Source organism: Chlorocebus sabaeus, chromosome 25, assembly GCF_047675955.1.
Source record: "Chlorocebus sabaeus isolate Y175 chromosome 25, mChlSab1.0.hap1, whole genome shotgun sequence".
NCBI lineage: Eukaryota > Metazoa > Chordata > Mammalia > Primates > Cercopithecidae > Chlorocebus > Chlorocebus sabaeus.
Genome location: NC_132928.1, coordinates 45127639 through 45153923, shown reverse-complemented (window position 1 = coordinate 45153923; position 26285 = coordinate 45127639). Strand labels below are relative to the sequence as shown.

Sequence of the window (26285 nt, the reverse complement as noted above, 5' to 3'; positions counted from 1 at the left end):
GCACCTGAAATATGTGGGGAGACTAAAGGAAGAAAAGAATTATTTTAACAAAGTCTCTTAGTACAGAACTCTCTTGGCCTTGACTCCCTGTCTCTGGTAACGAGAATGTTTCTTTCCTCCTCCCTGTTCACATGAGAGTTTCATCTCCTACTTTCAGGAAGAAAAGAGGAGGTCAGAATTCCCCTCCTGCACCTGCTGTTTTCAGTTACCTTTAGCTCAAAATATATAGTCCTTATGCCAAAGTGGGCGTATTTTAGGGTGGCTTATTCTGCCATGCTTCACGGGCGAGGTATTAGGGAATTAGGACTTTGCCTCCTCATACTTTTGTGCTTAGCTTTTTATCATTTGTAGATTTTACTTTTTTAAGACACTGAAAGTGAAAGCCCCAAATCTTTTAACTCTAAAGCCCATTTTGCCCATCATTCATTAATTTGTTTACTTTGCATTAAGATGCCATCCTATTGTCATCCCTAGTCCCATGAAGCTGAGAAGTCTCAGGAAGAAGAGTGTTTGAGGGTGCAGAGTTAACTCACAAGAGCTTTGCCAGCACTAAGTGCCACAGGGAGTGCCCCAGTGGTGCATTGAGTTTTCCAAGGTTGAGTTTGAGTTACCGGAGAGAAATAGGGATTACTAAAATTGTTGAGCCTTATTGGTTAAGTCAGGTACCAATGTGCAGGCTTTTGTAAGTGAATGCCAATGAATCTTTTGTAAGTGAATCTTAGAATCAATTATTCATCCTTTATAAACTTAAGTCATAAACAATTCAGGGATCCCTTTCTAATATCTTGAAAAAAGATAGAAACGCCAGTGAGCTCTTCCTCCTCATCTCCCCCACTCACAATCATCAAATTGTACATCAGAAAGGATTTTAGAATCAACTCGTTATGCAGGGACTGTTTTCCACAGTGCAGTTTGTACTCTTGAAGGTAAACACGTATTCATGCTACTGTGTGGATAAGTTTCTTCCACATGGGAAGAGGGGACCCATGTTTATCTAGATGGGAATCAGTTGATACAGGGAAATTTTTATTTCATCAGAATAAAAATTCTGTCTCATTGAAGAGATTTCTCTTCTTCTCTCTGAAACAATCCCATGGAGAACAGCAGAGTAAGGCCTCATGCTTTCAGATGACACCATATCTGAGACGATACACAGGTGACCTGTGTGGGCATTTGCTCCCCCGGCAATGTCTGACACACTTCCAGCGACAATGCAGGTTATCTAGAGGAGCCTGTCTGGTGCATCAGGCTTTGACAATAACAAAGCCTCCCTTCCATTCAATCTTTTCTAACACAACCCATGCACCGTACTTCAAGATGTCAAGAGAGTGACTCAGTCTGGTGTGTGACTCTTCTTCATGAGTTATAAAATGTGGCAAAGGCAGGCAGGCATGTTCTAATGTTCTTAGACAAAGAAAAAGCAGGAGCATTTCTATATCATGGGATGACACAAAACTGAAATCAGAGAGTTTTGTGGTTGCTTTCCCGAGGTTAAGCATCCTGAGGTCCTTAGCCACCACTTTTGGTCTCAAGCTCCTGATAGGGATCCTGACCCTGTGATAAGGGCATTCTTGATCACAGAGGTGGCAGATACATTTGCAGAGTTACTTTTGTTTAAAAATGCCCCCTCTTGTACCTCTCATGTGCATATGTATGAGTACTGACCAAATGTCACAGTTTTCATGTTGTGGTATTTAAATAAAGGAGCTAATGGAAGTTAGTGACAATTATAGACAGTAGAAGGGACCTCAGTGACTAGCGCTGGTTTTATAGATGAGGACTCAGGCCCTGCACATCGCCCATGCTGACAAACTCTGCTGCTTCAGCAAGGGGTCATGAATCACACGAACTTAAATAGGGGGACTCTGTCAATTAATTAAGAAATATTTTTTGCCCTCCTGCTATATTCAAGGCAATATATACTAAAAACTCCAACCAGTGAGTTTCCACAATGAACGTCAAATCCTAAAAATGCCATTTTTTATGAGGTCTCTGGAATATTTTCTAGGGCAACATTTCTGGGACAACATATACATATGGTTATCTATCCAGTTACCTATATTAAGAGAGAGAGAGATCTGGCTGGGCGCAGTGACTCATGCCTGTAATCCCAGCACTTTGGGAGGCCAAGGTGAGTGGATCACCTGAGGTCAGGTGTTCGAGACTAGCATGGCCAACGTGGTGAAACCTCATCTCTACAAAAATACAAAAAAGTAGCTGGACGCAGTGGCTCACGCCCGTAGTTCCAACCACTCGGGAGGCTGAGGCAGGAGAATCGCTTGAACCCAGGAGGTGGAAGTTGCAGTGAGCCGGGATTGCACCACTGTACTCCAGCCTGGGCGAAAGTGTGAGATTCCATCTCAAAAAAAAAAAAAGAAATGTTTATGAGAAAGATCCTCTATTATAAGAATATGAAATTTAGAAAGATTTGTATCCAACATGGCTCAAATAAAAAATGTTTTGGTGCTTGAGACAGTGAAAACATGAGGAACCTGGGAAAACTTAGCTATGCAAACTGACTTTTCTGTCCAGGATCCTACAGAGAGGAGACAGTTTAATGTACTCTCATCATCCTGGATTTTGTTCTGCCTTTCAAACCTGCAATAAGAGAGGGCTTGTTTCCCAAACAAAATGTTTACCTTATTTGAATGATCAGATAAAGGGCAGTAAGATTACATGATATATGTGAAAGTGCTTTGTAAACCATGAAAGTTGATTAGGGGAATCAGATATATACATTGTTTTCCTTTGATAGCCAAGTTAATGTCATTGCTCACAGATTTTAATGTTGCTTTTATACAGAGGGGAGAACCTCCTCTGAGCCTCAGGCCCCATTGTCTGTCACAGGAGGCCTGGAGCGTTTCAGGTCACTTGTGCCCCTCCTTGTGGACCCTAAAGGATAAGGCATGATGCTAAAGGGTACGTCCGATGGGCTCTTCGCCACACATGGATATGATGGGAAGAAGCCATCCCAGAACTCACCCCTAACCCCCTTCCTCAGACAGGATAACCTGTAGGCACTGATAGTAGCTAAAGGAAACTCTGTGTGATAACCTCTCTTATCCAGCATCCTTCACCTCCTTGGAACACCCACAGCTATCTGCTAGGTAGAAACAACTGTCATTAAGACCATGGCCCATTAAGACTAAGTCCTATACTGCCCCATGCCCTTCCCATCTGTAATTCATCCCTGCTCTCATTACCATCTTGTTTTGTCCCCACCAGCCTTGTCAGCCATGTCACTAAGAAGGCTGTTAAATGTCATAGGGCAGGAAACACAGAGCAAGTGCTACTCAGACATGCATCCTCCCATGTTCCAGTGGAATTGTGTTTTCAGAGGTGTATCTGCTGCCACCAGTGGAGAACGTGCTCAGGAGTAATATCAGGTCATCTGTATATCCTCAGCTTGTTTGCAACCAGCCCACATCCCTAGTCAGCTGGAGATCATGCTGATACTGACCACCTCTGTAAAATTATATTTCAATACAATAACTAGGATACATTTTATTTTTTATTTTTCTTTTCAATACAGTGTTGAAATGTGCCATGTGCTGCTTGCTCATGCTTTTTTAAAAATCACAAATGTGTATCTGAAGAAAGAATTTGGCATGCAGCTTCCAGTAATGTTACTATAAATAGCATCTGTACATTGAAAGGAAATTGTCTTCCTTTAAGTCATAGGCACTGATAGACTATTATGAAACACATTTGCAGGATTACTGTACTGTTTATCCTTAATGTAACTTCAGAGTATTTCAGTGGAAAAGTCTGCAATAAATAAATGTCTTCCCCAAAGTTTGGGGACTCAGCATTTTTCCTTTGAGGGGACCAGGTTTAGCAAAACACTAAAATATGCACTTAACTACCCTTTGTTTTTCAGCATGCACATCTCCGAAAGCCAACAAGAATTCTTCAGAATGCTGGATGAAAAAATTGAAAAGGTAAGAAGTGAAATAAATAACCTACATGTTTCAAGGGAAGTATAGTAATGGCTTCATATGTGAGGGCAATAACATTCTTGTTTCTATGTCATAAAGCTATTTTTGTGAAGGTTTGAGTGGAGAGTTAAATAAAAGTCACTGCCCTTCCAAAATAAAGTGCATGTAAGAATGTTTAATGTATAATAGAGATTCCCAGGATCCAGGACTGTCCTTGCTTATTAAAGTATGTAAAGTCAGTTGGAAATCAATAAGCAGTCTTTTTTCCTAGACCGAGCATTCTGACCACTGCGTGTCATTTTGCACCCAGTGCCCTGCCCTAACCTCCTAAAGCAAGGGGGCCCATAGTACCTGCTGAAACCTCTCGAGGGCCTATGTGTGGCACTGCTCTGAATTCTTTGCAAGCATGTTATACCTAATTCAATTTATGCTTATCTCAAGAAATGGTATTGCAACAGGTATTATCTACATTTTACAGAAGGAAACTGAGGCTTAGAATGCTTGAGTAATTTATTCAGATTTGCAAGACTAATAGTGGACAAGTTGGAATTCCAGCCCAGGTCTGTCTGATTCCAAAGCATTGTCTTCAGGTTGCTTCTCTGGTAGTGTGTGGGGATTTATATTGACAGTAAGATACAAAGTTGATCTGTGTGGAAATTGAACCCACAGTTTTGATCTCAGTGTGCCATGCGCTAATCAATGGAATGAAGTATGGGATATGGTCATAATTAAGAGTTTACATAGTTATAGAATTTAAATTCATCTCTTCAAAGGGGTGAATTTTAAATGTTAGAGTTACAAATCCAAGTATTATACTTTTTTTATTCTAAAGAAGAGTGAAATCGTAAGTTCAGAACATATCACACTATGGTTAAAGCATGACAGGCTGATTTTCCCTTTGAAATCTTTCAGTTTTAATTTGTATTTCTTTTTACTTTGTGTCTCCCTTTTATTTTAGTGTTTATTTATGAATTCCTAAGTTATGATGTATATTATTCAACGGAAGATAATGAAGGACGTCTTAAATTCATTAGTATTATTTAGCAGCAGATCCCACTTTGAGGTGGACCCGCTGAGAGAATAATTGTATAATCTTCTAAGCCACCATTCAAAGACCAGTAAAGGTCATCAATGTGAAGAATAGAGATGGATAATGAATTAAAATGAGAGTTAAATCTATAATGTTCCTTGGATATGCATAAATAAATATTTATTAAAGTATAGTAATTTTTTTGTTTTCAGTAAAATTGTGGCTTATGAATGACTTTTTAAGTTGGAAACTTCATCCAGGAACAGTTGCCAAGTTTCACATATTGGTTCAAAAGCTGTTCAATTTGTCAGTAACCTTTTTTAGTAAAGAGAAGCATAAAAAGAAATAGAGGTTAAGTGTCCCTAAACTGAAATCCAGAATGCCCCAAAATCTGTAACTTTTTGAGTGCAGACATGATGCTCAGAGCATTTTGGATTTCTGGACTAGGGTTGTTCAACTGGTAAGTATATATAGCACAAATATTCCAAAATTTGGAAACGTTCAAAATTCAAAACACTTCTGGCCCCAGGCATTTCAGATAAGGAATATTCAACCTGTATTTTCTTCCCACTGGAATGATGAAGATCTTTTCTTCCTTTCTTTATTTGGACTTCCCCATCTAGCTTTTTGGCAAGAAAAAGATTTGCATAGTAGTTAGGGGTAGATGGCAAAACTTGAAACCTGAATTTTAAGTTATCTTTTTAAACAACATTTGCAAACACTTAAAATGATATAATCTATATCCAATGTGGGTTTTTTTTTTTTTTTTTTGAGACAAGGTCTCACTTTGTCACCCAGGCTGGAGTGAAGTGGTGCTGTCTCGGCTCACTGCAGCCTCTGCCTCCCAGGTTCAAGCGATTCTCTTGCCTCAGCCTCCCGAATAGCTGGGATCACAGGTGTGTGTCACCATGCCCAGCTAATTTTTATATTTTTAGTAAAAACAAGGTTTCACCGTGTCAGCCAGGCTGGTCTCGAACTCCTGATATCAGGTGATCCACCTGCCTCGACCTCCCAAAGTGCTGGGATTATGGACGTTGAGCCACCGTGCCCGGCTGTGTGTTTTGGCAATTGAAATTCTATCTCCTTTTACTTAACATTGAAGTTCATTGCTCCCACCTGAAATCTGAGATCCCCTTTTGCTTTTGTATCCATAATGTAGAGTATGATTGTACTACAACAAAAATGAAGTTGATAACTTGGTCATTTATTGGATGGAAGCTTCCCTGGACAAAGGAGCATTAGTAGATTCAGCATAAACACAGTTTCCACTATTGAATACATTTACATTTGAAGAAGAGCTCCTATCTCAGCCATGACAGGTACCCAGCTGTAGATTCTTACAGGCAATTTTCTGTCCTCTCTGAGCCATGCTTTCCTGCCTCTCCTCTCTTAAAGCTCATCCTTCCAAATATTTTGAATATGCCATCTTATATGTCATTGAAACATTAAGCCTCCAAAAATTAAAATACTCCTCCTTAATATGTGTGTTTGCTTAATGTAATCTTTGCCATAGTTTATATAACCAAAATTGAAAGCTGGATTCTTCCAAATTTCTTCCAAATTGTTCCAAATTATTTCTTCCAAATTATCTGGGCATTTACCATTGCTAAATATTTATGTGATCCAGGCTAGCATGAGGACAACCATAAATGCAAGTCAAATCTATTTAGATTTTACAGAGTTGTTTAAAAACAGAAAGAAGATTAAACTCACCTACAGCTTCATGTTGAGAGATTGAGTCATGCTGAGAGACTTTGAGTTTTAAGATTTCATCTCCCAGAAATGTCCAGTAATTCTTTATTTCTCCCTTAAATTAATAAGAAGCAAAATTGACTACACCTATGGAAATGTAAACGTGCCCTTCCTTGCTGCCGCCTTCACATTTATTGGATGTCTTTAGGGCATGGCTTGAATTTGCCTTCTAAACTAATGTGTCGTTGGATACCAAAAAACAAATTTCTGCTCTGTCTTCCTCAAAATAGATGTAAAAGCCCCATTAGTATATAGAAACAGAGACTGAAAAGTGGTTTCATATTTATAGTAAAACTTAATTTGCACATTTTGGACTACTCTAATTCAGAGATTGTCACAGTGCAGAGCTACTGTTTACCTTTGCACCACAGTTGAACAAGTGGTTTTCTAAGAAGTTATGGTGACCAAAAAAAAGCAAGTAGCAAAAATGCAATTTAAGAAAATGATTAGGCCAGGTGCAGTAGCTCATGCCTGTAATCCCAGCACTTTGGGAGGCCAAGGCGGGCAGATAGCGAGGTCAGGAGTTTGAGATCAGCCTGGCCAACATGGTGAAACCTCATCTCTACTAAAAGTACAAAAATTAGCTGGGCGTGGTGGCACACACCTGTAGTCCCAGCTACTCGGGAGGCTGAGGCAGGAAAATCGCTTGAACCTGGGAGGCGGAGCTTGCAGTGAACCGAGATCACACCACTGCACTCCAGCCTGGGTGACAGAGCAAGACTCCGTCTCAAAAAAAAAAAAAAAAAGATTCAGCACCTACTGAATACTATACTAAGCATTATGCTAGTTACTCAGGATACAAAATTAGATAGGAATTATAGAGTACAATATAAATAGTAAACAGTCCCTTGCTTTGACAAGTTCAATTTTGAAAGTGAATTTTTTAAAAATCTAATTATTTTTCTGCTCAAGGAGTCCTTCACCCATCACCACCACCACCATCCTCACCCTCACCCTGCTGTTGTCACTGAGAGTGAGGTTCTCCTCCTTGGAACACAACTATTTGCCTTCTAAGCTGGTTCAGGGGTTGAGCTTCGGGTCCTTTAACCAGACATTTGGGACTTGGTACCATTTCACTATGCTGGTGGTGGGAAACCACAACACTCTGCTGCGACTGGAGATGACCAAGAGAGACAGATTGTCAGGACAGCAGTGAAAGTTCAAAGAAGCTTGTAATCTGATTGGCTTTTCCTTTTGGAGAGTAAAAACACTGTGAACCGGTGGGAACCGCCTCATTTCTATTCACCTCATTCTATTTTACTCTGCTATCTAACCATCGTTATTCCATTGGAATCTATAGTTACTCTTATACCTCATGATTCACAGGCTCCTAGAATCTTACTTGAAGTCTTAGCATTTGCCTAACTTTGCAGCTTTAAGAAAGTGACAGGCGCGGTGGCTCAAGCCTGTAATCCCAGCACTTTGGGAGGCCGAGACGGGCGGATCACGAGGTCAGGAGATCGAGACCATCCTGGCTAACACGGTGAAACCCCGTCTCTACTAAAAATACAAAAAACTAGCCGGGCGAGGTGGCGGGCGCCTGTAGTCCCAGCTACTCGGGAGTCTGAGGCAGGAGAATGGCGTAAACCCGGGAGGTGGAGCTTGCAGTGAGCCGAGATCCGACCACTGCACTCCAGCCTGGGAGACAGATCGAGACTCCGTCTCAAATAAAAAAAAAAAAAAGAAAGTGACAGTTTTTTGTGGATCAAACAGTCATTTTAAACTTCATTTTTTCACTATACCTAGAGAGGAAAGACAGAATCTAGATTAAAGCAGCCTGTGGAGGAGTTTCTGAATATAGTACCAAATACAGGTGACATCAGATGTTAAGATATGCTTTCCACTATACATTCCAGTTTATTTGTAAAAAGCAGAAAAAGTAAACACATTTTTAGGTATCTGCAATAATAGTATCTTCTACAGGCAAAAACAGAGATTTATATTTTGCTTTATGAAGATGTAAGACCCTGGCTGATGACCAGGGAGTCCTTGGCTTCCTCAAAGAGGATCCTGAATATTAAATAAAGAGTATCTTAGTACAGTGCCATTTGCACCTGGTTACTGTTTCTGATGAAAGGCTTCTTAAACTTTGTTGGGCCTTGTACATCTTTTTGGAGTCTTATAAAAGTTACAAAGACTCTCCCTATGAAAATGCACAATCATATACACAAAACTTTTAAGTATAATTTCTGGGTTTTAAGACTCCATGGAACCTGGCCATGGGCCCCAGGCAAAGAAACTGTGGATTTCTTTATTATGTAGTTTACTGATGTGCTTCCATCAGATCCAGGGCCCAGCTGCAGTCATGAGGATGCATGAGCCTAGCTGGCGACCTTATCCATAGATAGTTGTGACTTTAAAGAGGATTAGGGAACTGAGTACAGATGACACCATGCAAACTCATTCTTCTTCCTTTCCTACATCCCCTCCTTCCTCTCTGTAAAAATAGTTCAGTCTCCTGAGGGAGAGCCATGAGCATGCCTACTGCATCTCACATATTCCTGTGTGATCTTGAGATTCGGGCTCTGTTGATTGATATTATTCAATGTGACATTTCAGGAAATGTCTGAGAAAGAGCAGTATGTGGACTTAAATCAGCTGTTTTTAAAAGATGTTTGTTTGGCTGGGTGCAGTGGCTAACACCTATAATCCCAACACTTTGGGAGACCGAGGTCAGGAGTTCAAGGCCAGCCTAGCCAACATGGTGAAACCCTGTCTATACTAAAAATACAAAAATTAGCCAGGCCTGGTGGTGCACGCCTATAATCCCAGCTACTCCGGAGGCTGAGGCATGAGAATCGCTTGAACCTGGGAGGCAGAAGTTACAGTTGAGCAGAGACTGCACCACTGCCCTCCAGCCTGGGCGACAGAGCAAGACTCCATGTCAGAAAAGTAAATAAAAATAAATAAAAGATGTTTGTTTATCTTTAGACCTCTATATCTATTGAACAGTCATTTACACTTACAAAATGTTTGAGTTCCTGAAGTGGCATGATTTCCACGGCCTCAGAACCAACCTGATTGGTGAGAAAGGTCATGGTAAATCTGCATTCGTAAAATTTTTTTCAAGAAGTGTCTCTTGACAGTACATCAGATCAGTCTGATCTGTGTTATGAGTCAGTGTGTCAGAGATCAGAAGACGTTTGCTTTTCATCCAGTGAAAAGTGACTTGCACATAGTTGTGAACTATGATGTTGGGTTCTACATATAAACGATTTCTGTTGTCTATTTAACCTCAGAGTTGCTACAGAACCAAATATAATGTTTGGCAGATGTGGCGGATATGATGATGGGTTTTCCTTTTAGCCATGTGTGTAAAGGCCTGCTTAGTGCCCACCAATGGTGAGAAAACCTGGGACTGTCACATCAAAACCTGAACAATGTAACATGGCCTGCCCCACGTGTGCAGAGAAAGTCATGGTGTGTTCCTCCCACCCAGCAGGTTGTCACTTTCAATGGCAACCAAAGCCTTCAGCACTGGCAGAGAGAGACTCTTGCTGTCATACGTAGTTTAGCAGTGGGCAGGGCTGCCATCCTCATTCCATGAAACAATGTTTTGCTGCATGGTAAACATATTTTAACCAAGTTAGTTTGTTCATAACCAAGTCCTTTTTGTCTCCTCTCCCTTCATCACCTTGCCTTGCCACCTCTCTCTTCTGGTTTACCTTCCCTCATTCTTCAGCCAAATTAGAGTTATAATTAAAACAGGCAAGGATGTGACTCGGTCTGTTTTGGTTTCATCTCTACTGCATAGTTTTATACAGATCACTTCTTAATTGTCATGATGATGACACTGGTGTAGGAACCACTGGTGAAGTGTGTGCATACTCTGGGCTTTAGGATCCTGCATGCCCATACAGCTAACAGTAGTAGATGAGTCCGTCAAGGAAAATGAATCAGGCATCAAGCTGAAAAGAAATGCAACACACTTTCTTTTTTTCTAGAGGGCTTGATTTTCAGAAAATTCTTGAGGATCTATCAGTCTGGCTCTTTAGGGAGCAAGAAGAAGAGGAGAGTTCGGTTTCTAACACAACATAGTCATGAGTCCAAATAAAAACCAGGCCATTTCTGTGCATCAGGTGTGGCCGACAATGCTCTGAACTCAATAGCAGTGTGAGGCAGTCAGTGAATGGTATCATTTTGCCATGGATTCAAGTATTCGGACAAGGAAAGAAACCCAAGGTACCACTGAGAGCAACAGAGACAGGGATGTTGGTGTGTCTCATTCCCTTGACTTGTTCCCATTCAGCTTCTCCTTTCCCTGCCTTCTCTTTAGCTATCCTTTGCTCTTCCTGCCCATCACCTTTCCATTCATTGGGTTTGGCAGCCATGGATGTTGCATCAGCCCTACAGAGAACACGCAGGGAGAAAAAGGGTACCAGTCTTGGTAACTACTGCATTATTATTTAAGAACATCTAAAAAGACTCACTTTAGACTGACAGCTCCCTAAGGATAAGAATTGGGTCTCATTTGTCTTTGTTTCCTCAGAACCAACACAGGACTTGGGACAAAAAGATGCTTAAGAAACTCGTTGAATGAGTGAATGATGCAGATAGAACACTGGGCTTCAAATGGAGACAGAAGCATACGAAGGCAGGAAATGTGACCTGGAAGACTCCTAGAGTAGAGCTCTCTACTTGGAGCAGCATAGCGGGTATAGAGCAAGCTCAGTGCCAGATCACTGGATTGACAGAGGCCTAGGGAAGGAGGCAGCACGGTGCAAGAGAAAGAGCCCGTGCTTCAAACCTGGGCCAAAGCCAAGGATTGGCTCTGGCAGCGGCTGTGTGACCCCAGATTAATTTAAACTCTCTGATTCTCACTTTCCTCACCAAAAAAAGTTGAGAAATAATACTAACTTGTCTGGGATATTGAAGAAAATACACATAGAGTCTCCAGTAGTGTTTGATATGTTTATGTGCTCTGTAATTGGTAGCCTTCATTTTGGTTGAAGTCACCTATATTTGTACCATCAAGGCCATTTATTCAGGAAGGATTTGGGATGGGATTGGGGGGTGGTGCTAAGACTGAATCTGAAAATGCAGAACTTAGAAACTTGGATCCTGCGTGAGCAAGTGCCTTCCTATGGTACAAATATCTCCTTGTAGAAAGAGTATTAGAATCGCACACTTTCCAGTGTATTCATCCACCTCCCTCCTATGTGGTATAATAAACATGTTCAGGAGTTAGATTCTTGTGAACACTTACAGAGCCATTAAATAACCTGTGCTAACTTTCAAGCTGTGATTACAGAATGAGTCAGTCAGTCAGTGGCATGGGTACAACTGAATCCCTATATATTTTTTTCTGTTTGGAAGTTTTACTCTTAATTGTTGTGTCTCATTTGAAAGGCTTTTATCAGCCTTTTAAAAGATATTCATTGGCCAGGTATAGTGGCTCATGCCTGTAATCCCAACACTTTTGAGAGGCTGAGGTGGGAGGATCACTTGAGGTCAGGAGTTTGAGACCAGCCTGGGCAACACAGCGAGACCCTGTCTCTACAAAAAATAAAAATAAAAATTAGCCAGGCATGGTGGCATGTACCTGTAGTCCCAGTTACTTGAGAGACTGAGGCAGGAGGATCACTTGAGCCCAGGAGTTTGAGGTTGCAGTGAGCTGTGATTGTGCCACTGCACTCCAACCTGGGTGACAGAGCAAGACTTTGTCTCTTAAAAAAAAGAAAGTATTAATATCAGCCTAAATATGCTTGTAACAACAACAAAAAGAAATTAGGAAAGGGGCTCCAAACAAAATCATAGAAATTGTAAGACTGACTTCTTTAATCCGTTTAATAAGCTTGACACGAACATGTTCTCTGGACCTAGAAATGAGCCAGGGCCATGAGAGGCACATAATGAGAAATTAGAAAATATGATTCTTGTCTTTAGGGAGCTTCAAATCTGGAAGAATAACATTTGGCATTGGAAGGAACTTTAGAGAATGTCTTATCCAATTTACCCTCAACTTTTCATCTCCCACTAAACGGCACCCTCCATAGCAAAGAATGAGACATTCCCGTTTATCAGCTGGGAAGGAATTATGAGGCATATTATGTTCTGAACATTGCTTGAAAAATTTATTCTGAAGTACCTTGTTATTTCTGGTGCACTTTGTTCCTCTCTCACAATTCTATCGAGTGCAGGCACATTCTGCTCTGTTCCTAGAGAAAGCATTCTTGGAGTAGACATTTCTAGACTCCTCTCACTTCAATTCCATTTTTCTAAGTTGATTCAAAAAGGAGTACCAAAAAATTGTAAGCTCATATTTACAAAACTGAGTGTTGGAGGCTTGCTTAGAGATGCTTAATCATACCCTGCCTCTCTTCTGGGTTTCTTACAAGTTGAAAACAGACACAGGGAGCCAGATGAGTATCATGGTCAGTATCTACCTTATTAATGGGCCAAATGATTCCCAGGTGTGGATCCAGAGCAGTTTGGAATATATTCATAACGCTTAAAACATCAAACGATTTGTAGGCATAATATATAAAGAAGTAATGTTAGTACAAACCGGTAAAAACCATTAATTAAGCTACAGTAAAGTTCACTGCAGCATTCTTTATTCAATAGCCAAAAAAACAGAAGCAAACTAAGTATCCACCCATGGAGAAACAAATAATTAAAATCCTCCATATTCCTACAGTGCAATATTATGCAGCAGTTAAGAGACATAAACCAGGCATATATATGCCTGTATATATATGCGTGTGTGTGTGTGTGTGTGTGTGTGTGTGTATATATGCCTGGTTTATGTCTCTTAACTGCTGCATAATATTGCACTGTAGGAATATATATATTGCACTGTAGGAATACATATATATACACATATATACATATATATGTATATATATACACAATCTATAATTGTGACTGTATATATATACACACACACACACAGTCACAATTATAGATTTCAAATACAATTATTAAGTGAAGAGAGGATTATGCAGAATGATAAAAATTGTATGGTACCATGTACATTAAAAACATAAAAATACATTGTTTATAGGTGGACATTCAACAAATATTTATTAAGCACCATCAGTTTTTATATGGCATATTTACAAATGGCATGTGTTTATGTCTGTTATATATTTAAATATTCATATACATATAAAAGTGTAGTATATTTGTTATATCATATAACATGAGTATCAAAGTGTCTAAAATGATACTAAACATACAAACCTACCAAACCCATGAACACTGCTGTACCCAGGGATGGGGGATGAGCAATGGGTGGTAGTTGCATTTCTTAGAAGGAGGGCAGAGGCTAGCAGCAGAGGATACAAAAATAGTTCTTATGTCTAGTGGTAGGTATATAGTGTCTTTACATTCTTCATGCTTCTCTGTATCTTTTAAATTCCTCAAAATCAAAAGAAGTCTATGAAAACAGGAATGTGTTTTTTGACCAAGTGTCAAATGGAAAAAACAAAAGCAGAATACACAGTGGTCACTGGCTTTGCTACACCTTCCCCTGGGTCCCAACATGTGGATTTGGGTGGAAGAAAACCGTCAGGAAGTGCTAACGTATGGGCCATGGGCCCTGCTCTAGGTCACCGGAAACACTGCTGATTTAGATTTCACTTGAAATCACTGCTGTTTCCAAGGGCTCTGATAGTCATGGGCACAGATGCAGTTGAATTGCCTGACCTCTATTAATTGTTGTTCTTATTGACCAATTAGCCAAATGTGTGACAATCCTTAATTTAACCTGCATTTCATAATTCAGTAAGCCAGATAGTCCCCACAGATCAGTAGTTCTGATGGCCCCAGCCTGTCATGTGTCCTCTGGGGCTCCTTCGATTGTTATCCTCGCAAGGTGCTCATTCTCAGAAAATTGGTTAATCAGGCCAGTGGAAGCCTCAGTCTCCATAGTAAAGTCCCATGGGCCCTACTTATCTTCCTCTTCTGGGGTGCATGCAGGTTGGCCACCTTAGCCATGCCCTGGAAGAGGAAGGAAGCCAAACAGAAGTGTTCTCCCCAACCCTGGGCCCCGGATGCCCACTCCTTACTGTAGGCCCCTCTCCTTCCTGTCTGGCTAGTCCATTGTTCTCTGCCTTCTAGAGAGAGGGCCCTCCAATCAATAGCTGAAGTCTTCTTCCTGGCCAAATGCATGTGCTTCCTATTCTGAAAGCAAAGAGAAAGGAAGGGAAAGTGAGCCCTGTGGTCCCTCAAACAGTGTCACCCCACTTTGTGGAGAGGAAAGAAAGGAACCAACTTAAAGTATGTCCATCACCTCTCCCTCTCCAGGGGCCCAGCCCATGGAACAGTGAAGGGGCAAACCCAACCTCTTCTCCTTTCTCCACATGTGACTGGCTGAGTCAGTCACCATCCAGAGGGTCTCAACAGGTGTGAGGCAAGGGACTAATGGGGACCTGCCAACTTCTCTAGTCCAGCAAGAAAACTGATCCTCATCTAACTCCTTCTGGTATTTCCTGGTTAAAAACCGTAATGAAAGGAGATGTGTGATTAGTCTCCCCAAACCTCCATCCAAGTTCAATGTAAATTCTAGGGTGTATGTGGAACAGAGAGCGCTTTCAGAACAAAGAGCTCTAAAGAGTTTGTCTGGAAGGCACATCTTTGTCAAGAGGCAAATGAATTAAAATGCCAGATTTGCTAAAGCCATTGTCCAAAAGGAAGTGAATCCTGGGGGAGGTATGTGAGGCTCCAGTCTACCAAGTGGGTTTTCCCAGTTTCCTGGCTTGGGGGCAAGGTGGTAGCATTTGAATCTTAACTCTTACACTTGAGAAGACACTAAGACATCCCTTTTAATTAAGTCCAATGAATAGCATGGAAATCTTCCACAAAAAAATCCACAAAAAATTATGATATGTCTGATTAGAAGAAGTCAGTCACAACAGGGAAGAATTTTATAAGATAATGTTAAGTGAAAAACAAAATAAAACACTGTGTCTATAATAGGATTGAAATGGTATAAAAATGTCATGCATGTGGACAAAGATTTAAATTAAATTTGAAGACTGATTGGGAAGAGATGCTGTTGGAGATGAACTTTTCCATTTAATTTTGATTTTCATTGTTTCCATGTTTGTAAACTAAGAACAGTGTTTGCAGAAGAGCTCCGGAGAGATGTCTCTTAAGGTAGAAATTATCCCTGCTGTTTGAGCTCTGAAGAGGGCAAAACCCTTGAACAACGTTAGCCTCTGATGCTACTGGTGGTTAATTCTGTTCTGTGCGGCAGGGCAGGCAAACTATGTCCCATAAACCACATCCAGCCTGTGAGACAAGAATGGTTTTTACACATTTAAATGGTTCGGAGAAAATAAAAGAAGACTATTTTGTGACATATGAAAAACGGCATGAAATTCAAATTTCAGTGTCCATAAATAAAGTTTTATTGGAACCCAGCCATACTCATTCATTTACTTTTATCTATGGCCACTTTCAAGCTTACAATGGCAGAGTTGAATCGCAGTGAGACCATATGGAATGCAAGGCCTAAAATATTTACTGTGGCCCTTCCCAGAGGAAGTTTGCCAAGGCCTGCTCTCGGACATCAGTTCAACATGGCCAAGAGAACATGGTCGTCTGTGTTCTCTCTCCATGTCTTTATCCTCACTCCTGCTCGCCTCCTTGTGGGGAAAGAACATCATTGAAGTCATCCAAGTGCCAGCCTCAAATAAAGCTTAAAAAGTATGTGTCTTAAAGCTTCCAAAATATCCTCCTTACTGTTGGTGAAATGGGGATTCGGGTATAATAAACACTTCATAGGAGTTTCAAAGCTGTTTAGTGAATACTTATTCTCTCTTGGAAGTGAAAAGCCCAATATCCCAGGATTGTTGTCACTACTGTTATTATCATGGTGATCATTCCTATATATGGTCAAAGAAACAGTCAGAGGCTGTCACACTCCACTGCTCATTACAAACGAGACCTTTTTCCAGCTGAAATAATAACGTGTGAGTCTAATTAGAATAAAGCTCATTAGAGTCGGAGACAGCCATTAATGCCTCGATTGATTTTTCTAATGAAGTAAGCCGGGGGAGGAGACTTTAACAGCACAGCTAATTATTTTTTGCTTTTCTTCAGTATGTCTTTGGCATTTAAAACTGTTCTTATGACTTGTTGTTTGACTGTAAACGAAAATGCTGCTGAAAGTGCTCTGTGATTAAAGAGGCTCTGACACGTCCAGCCCTGGGAAAGGGGTGGAAGGCACCTGCTTCCTACAGGAGGAGGGCCCTGCAGCCCTGCAGGAGGAGATTTAAGCCCAGCAGCCCCTGGGGATAGCCTTCCTTCCACTTTTCCAGCCTCCTCTTCCTGTGTGTTCCAGGTTCTAGCTAGTCATGCACAGATGCTCAAGCTACAGAACATGGTTATCTGCTCCTGCAGTCCTGGTTCAAGGACAGAGCTGAAACATACAGATTCTTATGGAAACTTGGATCTGAGGTTGCCTCTGGATGGTAAAACATGGAGGAAGGGCTTAGGGGATAAAAGGTGTTAGATGGACAGAGGAGGAAGATGCCTATTAAATTTATGCACCAGAATGCAGATGGGGCAATTGTGCTTCATTAATCAAGATGCTCTTTGCCACCCAGAAAGCAGTTAAGTCCCACAGTACAGGATAAAAGCTGTCAAGGAAGGATAACAGTAAGTCAAGAAACTGAGACTCAGGATATAATAGATTTGGGAGACTCAGAACAGGGAGGATGGGGTGTACCCCAAAAGCTATTGAAATAATAAATTTTATAAATTTTTAAAAGTCTTACTGAATGAGGAAATTATTCAACAAAAGGACATTATCTCAGTGACTGTGTTATTAGAAATATAGTTTAGTGATAATGCACAGTCCAGCAGCTAACAGAGATTCCCAGTGTCATCCAGACAGGTAAAGGAGCAGAGGAAAAATTCTTTAGGTGATCATTCAGCTAGTCACCAAGCAACAAGAGCCTGCTTTATGACAAGCATAACAGCTTACACTTCCAGACAGAAAGAAGCCTCATTAAAATGAACTTCTGTCATGAGCCTTTATTACAAAACTTCATGTTTGCTTTCTACAGACCCAAGAGTCTTGACCGGACTTGTTTGCTGACTCCATTGCCCTACCGTGAGGTTCTTTAACTCAGAACTTTTTGTGATGAAAACAAAAGACAGAGTTGTCTTTTGCTTTCGGTGGCTCACACCTGTAATCTCAGCACTTTGGGAGGCCGAGGCAGGCGGATCACAAGGTCAGGAGATCGAGACCATCCTGGCGAACATGGTGAAACCCCGTTTCTACTAAACATACAAAAAATTAGCCGGGCGTGGTGGCGGGCGCCTGTATTCCCAGCTACCAAGGGGCTGAGGCAGGAGAATGGTGTGAACCCAGGAGGCGGAGGTTGCAGTGAACAGAGATCGCGCCACTGCATTGCAGCCTGGGTGACAGAGCCAGACTTTGTCTCAAAAAAAAAAAAAATGGATGTCTGGCTGAGGCCAGGTGTGGTGACCCACGCCTGTAATCCCAGCACTTTCGGAGGCCAAGGCAGGTGGATCAGCTGAGGTCAGGAGTTCGAGACCATCCTGGCCAACATGGTGAAACTTTGTCTCTGCTAAAAATACAAAAATTAGCCAGGCGTGGTGGTGCATGCCACCTGGGAGGGCAAAGGTTGCAGTGAGCCAAGATCGCGCCTCTGCACTCCAGCCTGGGCCACAGAGCCAGACTTCATCTCAAAAAAAAAAAAAAAAGATACTTGAGTGAACATTGTAGAAAGAGAACTGGATCTGATTCCACATGTGATTTATGTGGGTATTAGTAGTCCCCTTTATCTACTGTTTCAGTCATCCAGAGTCAACGAGAAGGGTGGGTACAGTACAGTAAGATATTTTGGGAGAGAACACATTCACATAACTTTTATTACAGTATATTATTATAATTTCAAGTGATCTGCTGTCTCAGCCTTCTGAGTAGCTAAGATTACAGGTGCATGTCACCACACCCAGTTAATTTTTGTATTTTTAATAGAGATGGGGTTTCACCGTGTTGGTCAGGCTGGTCTCAAACTCCTGACCTCAAGTGATCCACCCACTTCGGCCTCCCCAAGTGCTGGGATTACAGGCGTGAGCCTAATTTATATAGGTAGGTATGTATAGGAAAAATATAGTATATGTAGGGTTCAGTACTCTCTGAGGTTTCAGGCATCCACTGGTGATTTTGGAACAAATTCCCCATGGATAAGCGGGGGCAATAATACTTAGATAAATACAAATAATGAATAATGGACAGTGGGATTCTAGTATCAACCTGGGTTTCCTCTCTTTGCAGTCCTGTTGCCCCTCTCCTAAGTTCCAAGCTATTCTTTTAACAGGGCCTATGCCCTATTCTGTGTGCATAGTTTTGCTCAAAACTTATTATCAGTTGTATTGTTTTTGGTTTTTTTTTTACACTTTTTTTTTTATTATACGTTAAGTTCTAGGGTATTATACTTTAAGTTCTAGTTGTATTGTTTAAAAAAGCTGCATCTTCCATCATGATGTGCAAAATGTTGATGGTTTTCTTCCCTTACTAAAGAACCAGGACACTTTCTGTGTAATGCCATTTAACAGCCTCCACCCTGCTACCCCACAGCCCAGCTCTGCTTCCCTCCAAAGCCAGAGTGTTCATAACCCTTGGATGTGGGCCACACAAGGATTCCCTTAGGTACCCAAAATACACAGATGGACAAGAAACATGTTTTCCCCCTCAATTAGGGAGGCAAACATTTTGCCTAAAATTCTATACAACATGGTTGTGCAATGGAAGGACCACTGAGAAGGGAAGAGACTGTTTCTCCCTAGAGCAACTACAGGGAAATCCCAGCTACTTGGGAGGCTGAGGAAGGAAAATTGCTTGAACCTGAGAGGTGGATGTTGCAGTGAGCTGAGATCATACCGCTGCACTCCAGCCTAAGTGACAGAGCGAGACTCTCTGAAAAAATAAAAATAAAGAGATAGGATGGGAGCAGGAGAAGCCAGCCAGGACAGAGTGAGAAGCACCAAGGCCCTGTGGTACTTGGCTTGTTTGAGGATCTGAATGTGAACTGACTGATTGAGATATGGGCCCCATTTCTCACCTAGACAGTTTTATTTACTGTCGGACCAGTTGGTCTCATTTTTCAATATCATAAGAGCTACAATTTATTAAGCACCCACCATGTGCCTAGCTTTGCTAAATACTTTACATGTATATGTTTAATCCCTACAACTCTACAAGTTAGGTTTTATTGTCCCCATTTTACAGATGGAGAAACAGATTCAACACTTCCTGTCAGTCACTTTCATCTCGTCTACTCCAGTGGGAGAATACTCAGTTCACACTGATTGTTACATGTCTTAGGGGTGTGTGTATTGGGCTGAATGCACACATGTCTACAGAAACATACTGAAAACATATATGATGAAATCATACCTGGCACTGAATGGCAAGGCCTAGACCAGCAGTCCCCAGCCTTTTTGGCACCAGGGACTGGTTTTGCGGAAGACAATTTTTCCACGGATGGGGAGTTGGGTGGTGCGGGGTGGGGGTAGTTTCGGGATGATTCAAGCACATTACATTTTTTGTGCACTTTATTTCTGTTATTACGTATTCACTATAATGTAGAATCAGTGGGAGCCTTGAGCTTGTTTTCCTGCAACAAGACGGTCCCATCTGGGGATGATGGGAGACAGTGGCAGATCATCAGGCATTGGATTCTCATAAGGAACGTGCAACCCAGATCCCTCACACGCACAGTTCACAGTAGGGTTCGTGCGCCTATGAGAATCTGATACTGCCGCTGATCTGACAGGAGGCAGAGCTCAGCTTCACTCACTTACCTGCCACTCACCTCCTGCTGTGTGGCCTGGTTCCTAACAGGCCATGGACCAGTAGTGGTCCATGGCTTGGGGACTGGGGACCCCTGGCCTAGACTATTTGTCTATTTTAAATCTGTGGAGGAAAAATACTTTAGGCACATTGGAGGAACAGGTTCCTAAAGTCATTCTTTGAGCTGTTTCTCCTTAAACCAGTAGGATTTAAAATTAGGATGATGTCCTTTCCTTTATTACTCTTTAATACCTCTAATTCTTATCATAGACACTTCAACAAACAAAAACCCGTTACCCTAGAACTTTAGAAATGTGTGTCCTGCATTGACATCAACTTACACTTCCAGGAGAATAATAATGCAGATAGCTGAAGAAGACGTGGAAGCCTCTCCACAGAGTAGGGTGCAGTCGGAAACATTTCGGTAGGCAAAGGTTCCTTGGGGTTTTTTGAGTCTGTACCCGAAGGCACTGATGCTTCTTTCAAACAACCCTTCTTTGTCAGCATCACTAGGAGTTTCTGTTCTTCCAGCTCTCGAGGGCCTCCTGGGGATCTTGCTCTGTGCAGCTTTCAGTGTGTCCTTTGCACAAGCGGGGGACTGTGACTAAGAGCCTCCAGTTCTAATTGAGTAACGCATCCTGACAAAGACTTCCATTTGGGGTTCCTTTAAGGGGGAAGGGCATACTTCAGCGAAGAATTGCTGTGTATTTCCCAAACCCAGCTCCCACTTCCTGCCTTCTGAGGGCTGAAGGTCTTCAGGTTCTCTTTTTAGCACAATTCTTTAAAAATTAAATGAGACATGAAGTCGTGCTACAGAAGCAGGCTCCCTGTCCTGCCCAGTAGGGCCAGTGTGCAGATGGGGTCCCCTGTGATACTGAGATGGGGCCCCTCCAATGACAATTCTCTCAAATCCCCTTGATTTTTATTTACTTATTTATTTATTTTTAAAGTGGCATATAGTAATTGTACATATTTATAGGGTACATGTGATACTTTGATACATGCACGCAGTGTGTAATGGTCAAATCAGGGTACTTAGGATATGCATCACATCACAGAGTTATCATTTCTTTGTGTTGGAAACATTTCAAATCTTGTCAGTACTTTGAAATATACAATATGTTACTCTTAACTCTAGTCACCCTACTGTGCTGTTGAACACTAGAATTTATTCCTTCTTAACCAGCTTCAGAAGAGGATGAACCTTCTTCATCCTCGCGCCAAGCCTACTATCCTTTGCACAAGGTAATCACCTCTGGTAGTCACCATTCTCAAGTCTCCTTTCTTAGAATGGCACTGGATGGCTGTATGACTTATGACCGTATCTTTCTTTCCATGTGTTTTGATTTTAAAGTTCGTTACCAAAGTAGTTGCTTCTCAGTGCTGCTGAAACAGGTGATAATAAAAAATGAAGCTGAATTGAATTTGAATTTACTTATCAGTCACTACAGTTGCAACAAAGGCAAGGAGCAGCCCTGTGGGCTTGCGCTTCTCTGAGCTTTCCCCACTAGCATCAGTGCTTCACTCTTTGCCTTGCAGGACTGATATAAATAGTAAGTGAAATAATATCTGCAAAGCAGCTAATGCTGTTTTATTCTTCCTTTGTATAGTAATGATAATAATTTCAGAGTAGCCAATGCTTGGGAAATGAAAGTTGCAGAGTCTTGTGTTTACAAAGAGGGTTTATATTGTATTTGTCCCTCACAAGGTGGGGCTGGGGAGCCTTTAGTGTGGTTTGAAATGGTCCTTCTACTGCATAGCCCAGAAACTCATTTACCAAGTTGAAGACAATGAGAACACCACTTTTCATGTATGTGTGTGTGCATGTGTGCACACGTGTGTGTATGCGTGTGTGCACATGTGTTTGTGTGTGCACGTGTGTTCGTGTGTGTGCATGAGTGCCTGTGTGTGTGTGTGTGTGTGTGTGTGTGTGTGTGTGTGTGTGTATCTGTCTGCCACTCCTTCCAAGTTCTTCCTCATGGATGAAGCACCCTCTAAACCCCACATTGGCTGGCTGAGACTGTGCTTTGAGACCTCATTTAGTCATACGTAGTCGAGGGACTTCGGTTTCTGCCATAGAAGTTTTATTCATGTACATGGGTTTGTGGCCTGTCTGGAGTGCAAGGCTGAGGTGGGAGGAAGAGTTCCCTGGCACCTATCAGATGACAGCTTGTGGTCACAGTCCTTCCTCACCTGACAGCCACTAAGGAAGGAGGTCCCTATTCCCCTGCCAGGGGGACTGAACAAACACAGGGTTTATAATAACAACAATTACAATAATAATAGCAGTAGCAGTAATAGTAGCATTAGCTAACACTTATTGACTACTTGCCAGACACTATATTTCTTTCCATTTAATCCTGACCATAACTCTGTGGGATGGAGACCATGATTATCCCCAGGAAAACAAAGCCCAGCAATTTGCGCGATGTCAAACAACAGTGTATATGTACATATATACACTGGAGATGTCCACTTTCCTTTCCTAATAAAACTCCATGAGCCCTGCCTTTCCTCTCCAACTGAATACTTGGGTCCATTTGTATGTTTCCTCTCTGAGCCTCGTGAGCTGGGGATCTGTGGAGAGCATCATTTGACATTTATGGCATTGTGTGAATACATTTGTGTGTGTCTTGTTCCCCAGATTAAAGAATAAACCCCCAGTGACCAGGGACCTTGAAGTTCTTTCTAGCTCTCCAGTGTGTGACTCAGAGCATGTCTCCTGAGTGGTCTGGGCCAAGGCGAGGGATGGCATCTGCTTGGGCAGTGACACCAGGGAGGCTGCCCATGGGATGACTGCCAAGTACACACTCCTCTTGTCAGGAAGACTGGTTACCCAGCTTCTCTGCTCAGGAGAGGTTTTGTGCAGCAAGTAAAACAAGCCTAGAGATGACACTAGACTCAGACACTCTGCAAGCGGCAGGGGTGGGAGTTAGCAATCTGATGGAGGAAACCAAAACATGCTAAGGGGTGATTCCCATTCTAAGGGAGCAAACAATCTGGGGCCAGTTGGCATGGGAGTGAGCAGCTCTGCCTGCTGCCACAGGCCTGAAGACTTCATTGTGTGGCAGTATGTTTTTTTTTTTTTTTTTGAGACAGTCTCACTCTGTTGCCCAGGCTGCAGTGCAATGGCACGATCTTGGCTCACTGCAATCTCCGCCTCCCAGGTTCAAGCGATTCTCCTGCCTTAGCCTCCCAAGTAGCTGGGACTACAGGTGCCCGCCACCACACCCAGCTAGTTTTTGTATTTTTAGTAGAGATGGGGTTTCACCATGTGGGCCAGGCTGGCCTCGAATTCCTGACCTTAGGTGATCCAACCGCCTCGGCCTCCCAAAGTGCAGGATTACAGGTGTGAGCCACCGTGCCCAGCCAGCAATATTTTTTAATTTGCCAAACACACACGGGCATGGGCACATATACATCATGTATAAAAGTATAGGCCAGAAATGATTTAATCACTTTAATACTATTAACTCATTTAATTTTCAACAATTCTGTGAAATAGGTACTATTGTTCTCTTCATTTTACAAATGAAGAAACTGAGACACAGAGAGGTAATTCTACCAGGATCCCAGAGCTAGGAAGTCACAGAGCCAAGATTAGCACGCAGCCACATGACACAGAATAATCCATTTTGATAATGCTTAAATATTAGGAAAATGTAAAATATTTCTGTTATATAGATAATGTGACTAAAAAGCATGTAATACATCTGAGAAATAGTTATATGCAAAATTATTATTATCATTAAGTACTGGTACTTTTAGAAATAAGTTTCAGTTATTTTGAAAATTCTGCTTTTAAAAGAACATCCCCCACCCCCGCCAAAAAAGAAATGAAACATGTAGTGTGTATTTTAGAAGAAAAGGTTGAAGGAAACAAATGATAATAACACCTGACTTTTTAGAAAACCCTTATCGATGACATCAGAACACAGGCAGGACAGGTGCCTTTGTTGTTTACTATCTGTGGTGGGTTACAGACCAAGAGAGTCATGTGTTTTGACCAAGACAAGCTGGCTTGGTTAAATGTGGATCCTTAAAGCCCAGCCCCAATCATGTCTTCATTGAGTTTATGACCTAGAGGAGAAAGGATAAAATATGTTCACAGGTAACCATTGTACATAGTCCTTAGAGCTTCAGATAACCTGTTTTGTTAGCAAATGAATCAGAAGCATCTTTGCCTCTCTTGTGCATCCCACACATACCAAGCATAGACCTGTGAGGCGTGTCTAAAGGATTCTTGTTTGTTGTTTTTTGTAATCCGTTTTAGAGTGAATTAAACTCAGACATCCCTGGATCGTATGCTCTCCCTCTGTAGAATGTTGAATTTCAGGCACGGGGATGTAGCTGTAGAATGGGGCTTGTTCATTCTTCCTGATAAGAAATTGATCTCCTGAATGGATTGGCCATTTCGTCATTTTGTAGTGAAAGGCTGACTCTTCAATATGGCTATTATAATATAAATTGTTGCCAACATAAAGTAAGGGCTTACTTGGGGCTTGGTAAAACTCTCATGCCTTGAGGTATGTATAGCTTATAAATCAGCTAACATGTATTTATGACGTAGCTACCCCAGTGCCAGCTGTCACTGACAAAGCCTGGATTCTGTTACAAGGAGACATACTGAGAGAAAATTGATTACAAGTAACTATTTCAGGCTCTGCTTTGAATTTATCATTCACATGCTCTTTTTTCTTTTTCCTTCCAAGGGTCGGGATTACTGTTCGGAAGAAGAGGATATCACATAGCACCAATTTTACCACTCAAACCAGGAGCTACTACTGTGTAAATAGGTTACACCCCAGTTGAAATCTTTGCAAAGGTCGGTTCTATTCAGCGAACAGCACTATAGCAAAAGAAGATCGTTCCATATCGTACGCCCCATTAAATTACAGTGTTTCTTAATGAACTTGCAAAGGAATATTGCTAAAAACAAACAAAAAAACTGTTATCGAACTTTCTTTGTTGCTGCTAGTTAAAACTTGTTGCAACTTTTCACTTCTCTTGTGTCCAGGTATGCAGCAAAATTCTGCAATTTCACCTTAAAGATACTGTTGGTTTTACAGATGCTCTCCAACCTATTTTCTATAAGATGAGGTAGTGGTGAACTCAGATATCAAACTTCTCTTCTAAACTGGTTCTGCTTCTAAGACAAGCATCTCCTGCCCTCTCTCCTTCCTCCCCATCTCTCGCACGCAGTCTAGAGATGGACTGAGCCTTGCTTCTTACTGGCAGTGTTGAGCTTTGGAGATGGGATGGTTGCTATGCCAAGCCTTGTTTCTCTGCTCAGAAGAAGTAGAGAAGCTATTATCAATTAAAAGCATGCTGTGATGTGACTCCTGGAAGTGACGTAGGAGTGAGTGGCAGGTTGTTTGATTTAATAGGTATCTTAATCAAGAATTAAGCTTGCAACATTGGCTTTGCTCAGATGCAGATGGAAGTGTGATCACAATCATTTTGAATCCCTCTTCCTCACTTTTTTTTCTAAGAAAATAAACATTTTACTGTTTTTATGGATCCTTGTCTTCTCCCATTCATCCAGCTCAGTGTTTTAAGATGATCCTGGGTGCAGATGTTGAGCCCTCCTTTGCATTGACACTGATAATTAGCCTAAAGGGCTGCCTACCCTTCCATTAATAATTTACCAAGCATTAGCAAGGCTGAAAGTGGACTGAAGAGGTGAGGGGACATCCTCTGACTTTTTAGGAGGGCCTGAAACCACCTTGTTACCTTTCATTTTGTTAGCAAATAAACCATCCTATTTCGTAACTCTCCCCCTTCAAAA

At 41.6% G+C, this 26285-nt stretch overlaps 1 protein-coding gene across 1 annotated transcript in view; it reads left to right on the top strand.

Annotated features, from left to right (window-relative positions):
- Positions 1 to 26017, top strand: part of C25H1orf21 (chromosome 25 C1orf21 homolog) — a 236971-nt gene extending 210954 nt beyond the window's left edge. Inside the window, exons 5-6 of the mRNA XM_007989207.3 lie at positions 3881 to 3941; positions 25210 to 26017. Of these exons, the coding sequence (XP_007987398.1) occupies positions 3881 to 3941; positions 25210 to 25248 (100 nt within the window). The 3' untranslated portion in view covers positions 25249 to 26017. The remainder of the gene's footprint in view (positions 1 to 3880; positions 3942 to 25209) is intronic.
- Positions 26018 to 26285: the final 268 nt, after the last annotated feature.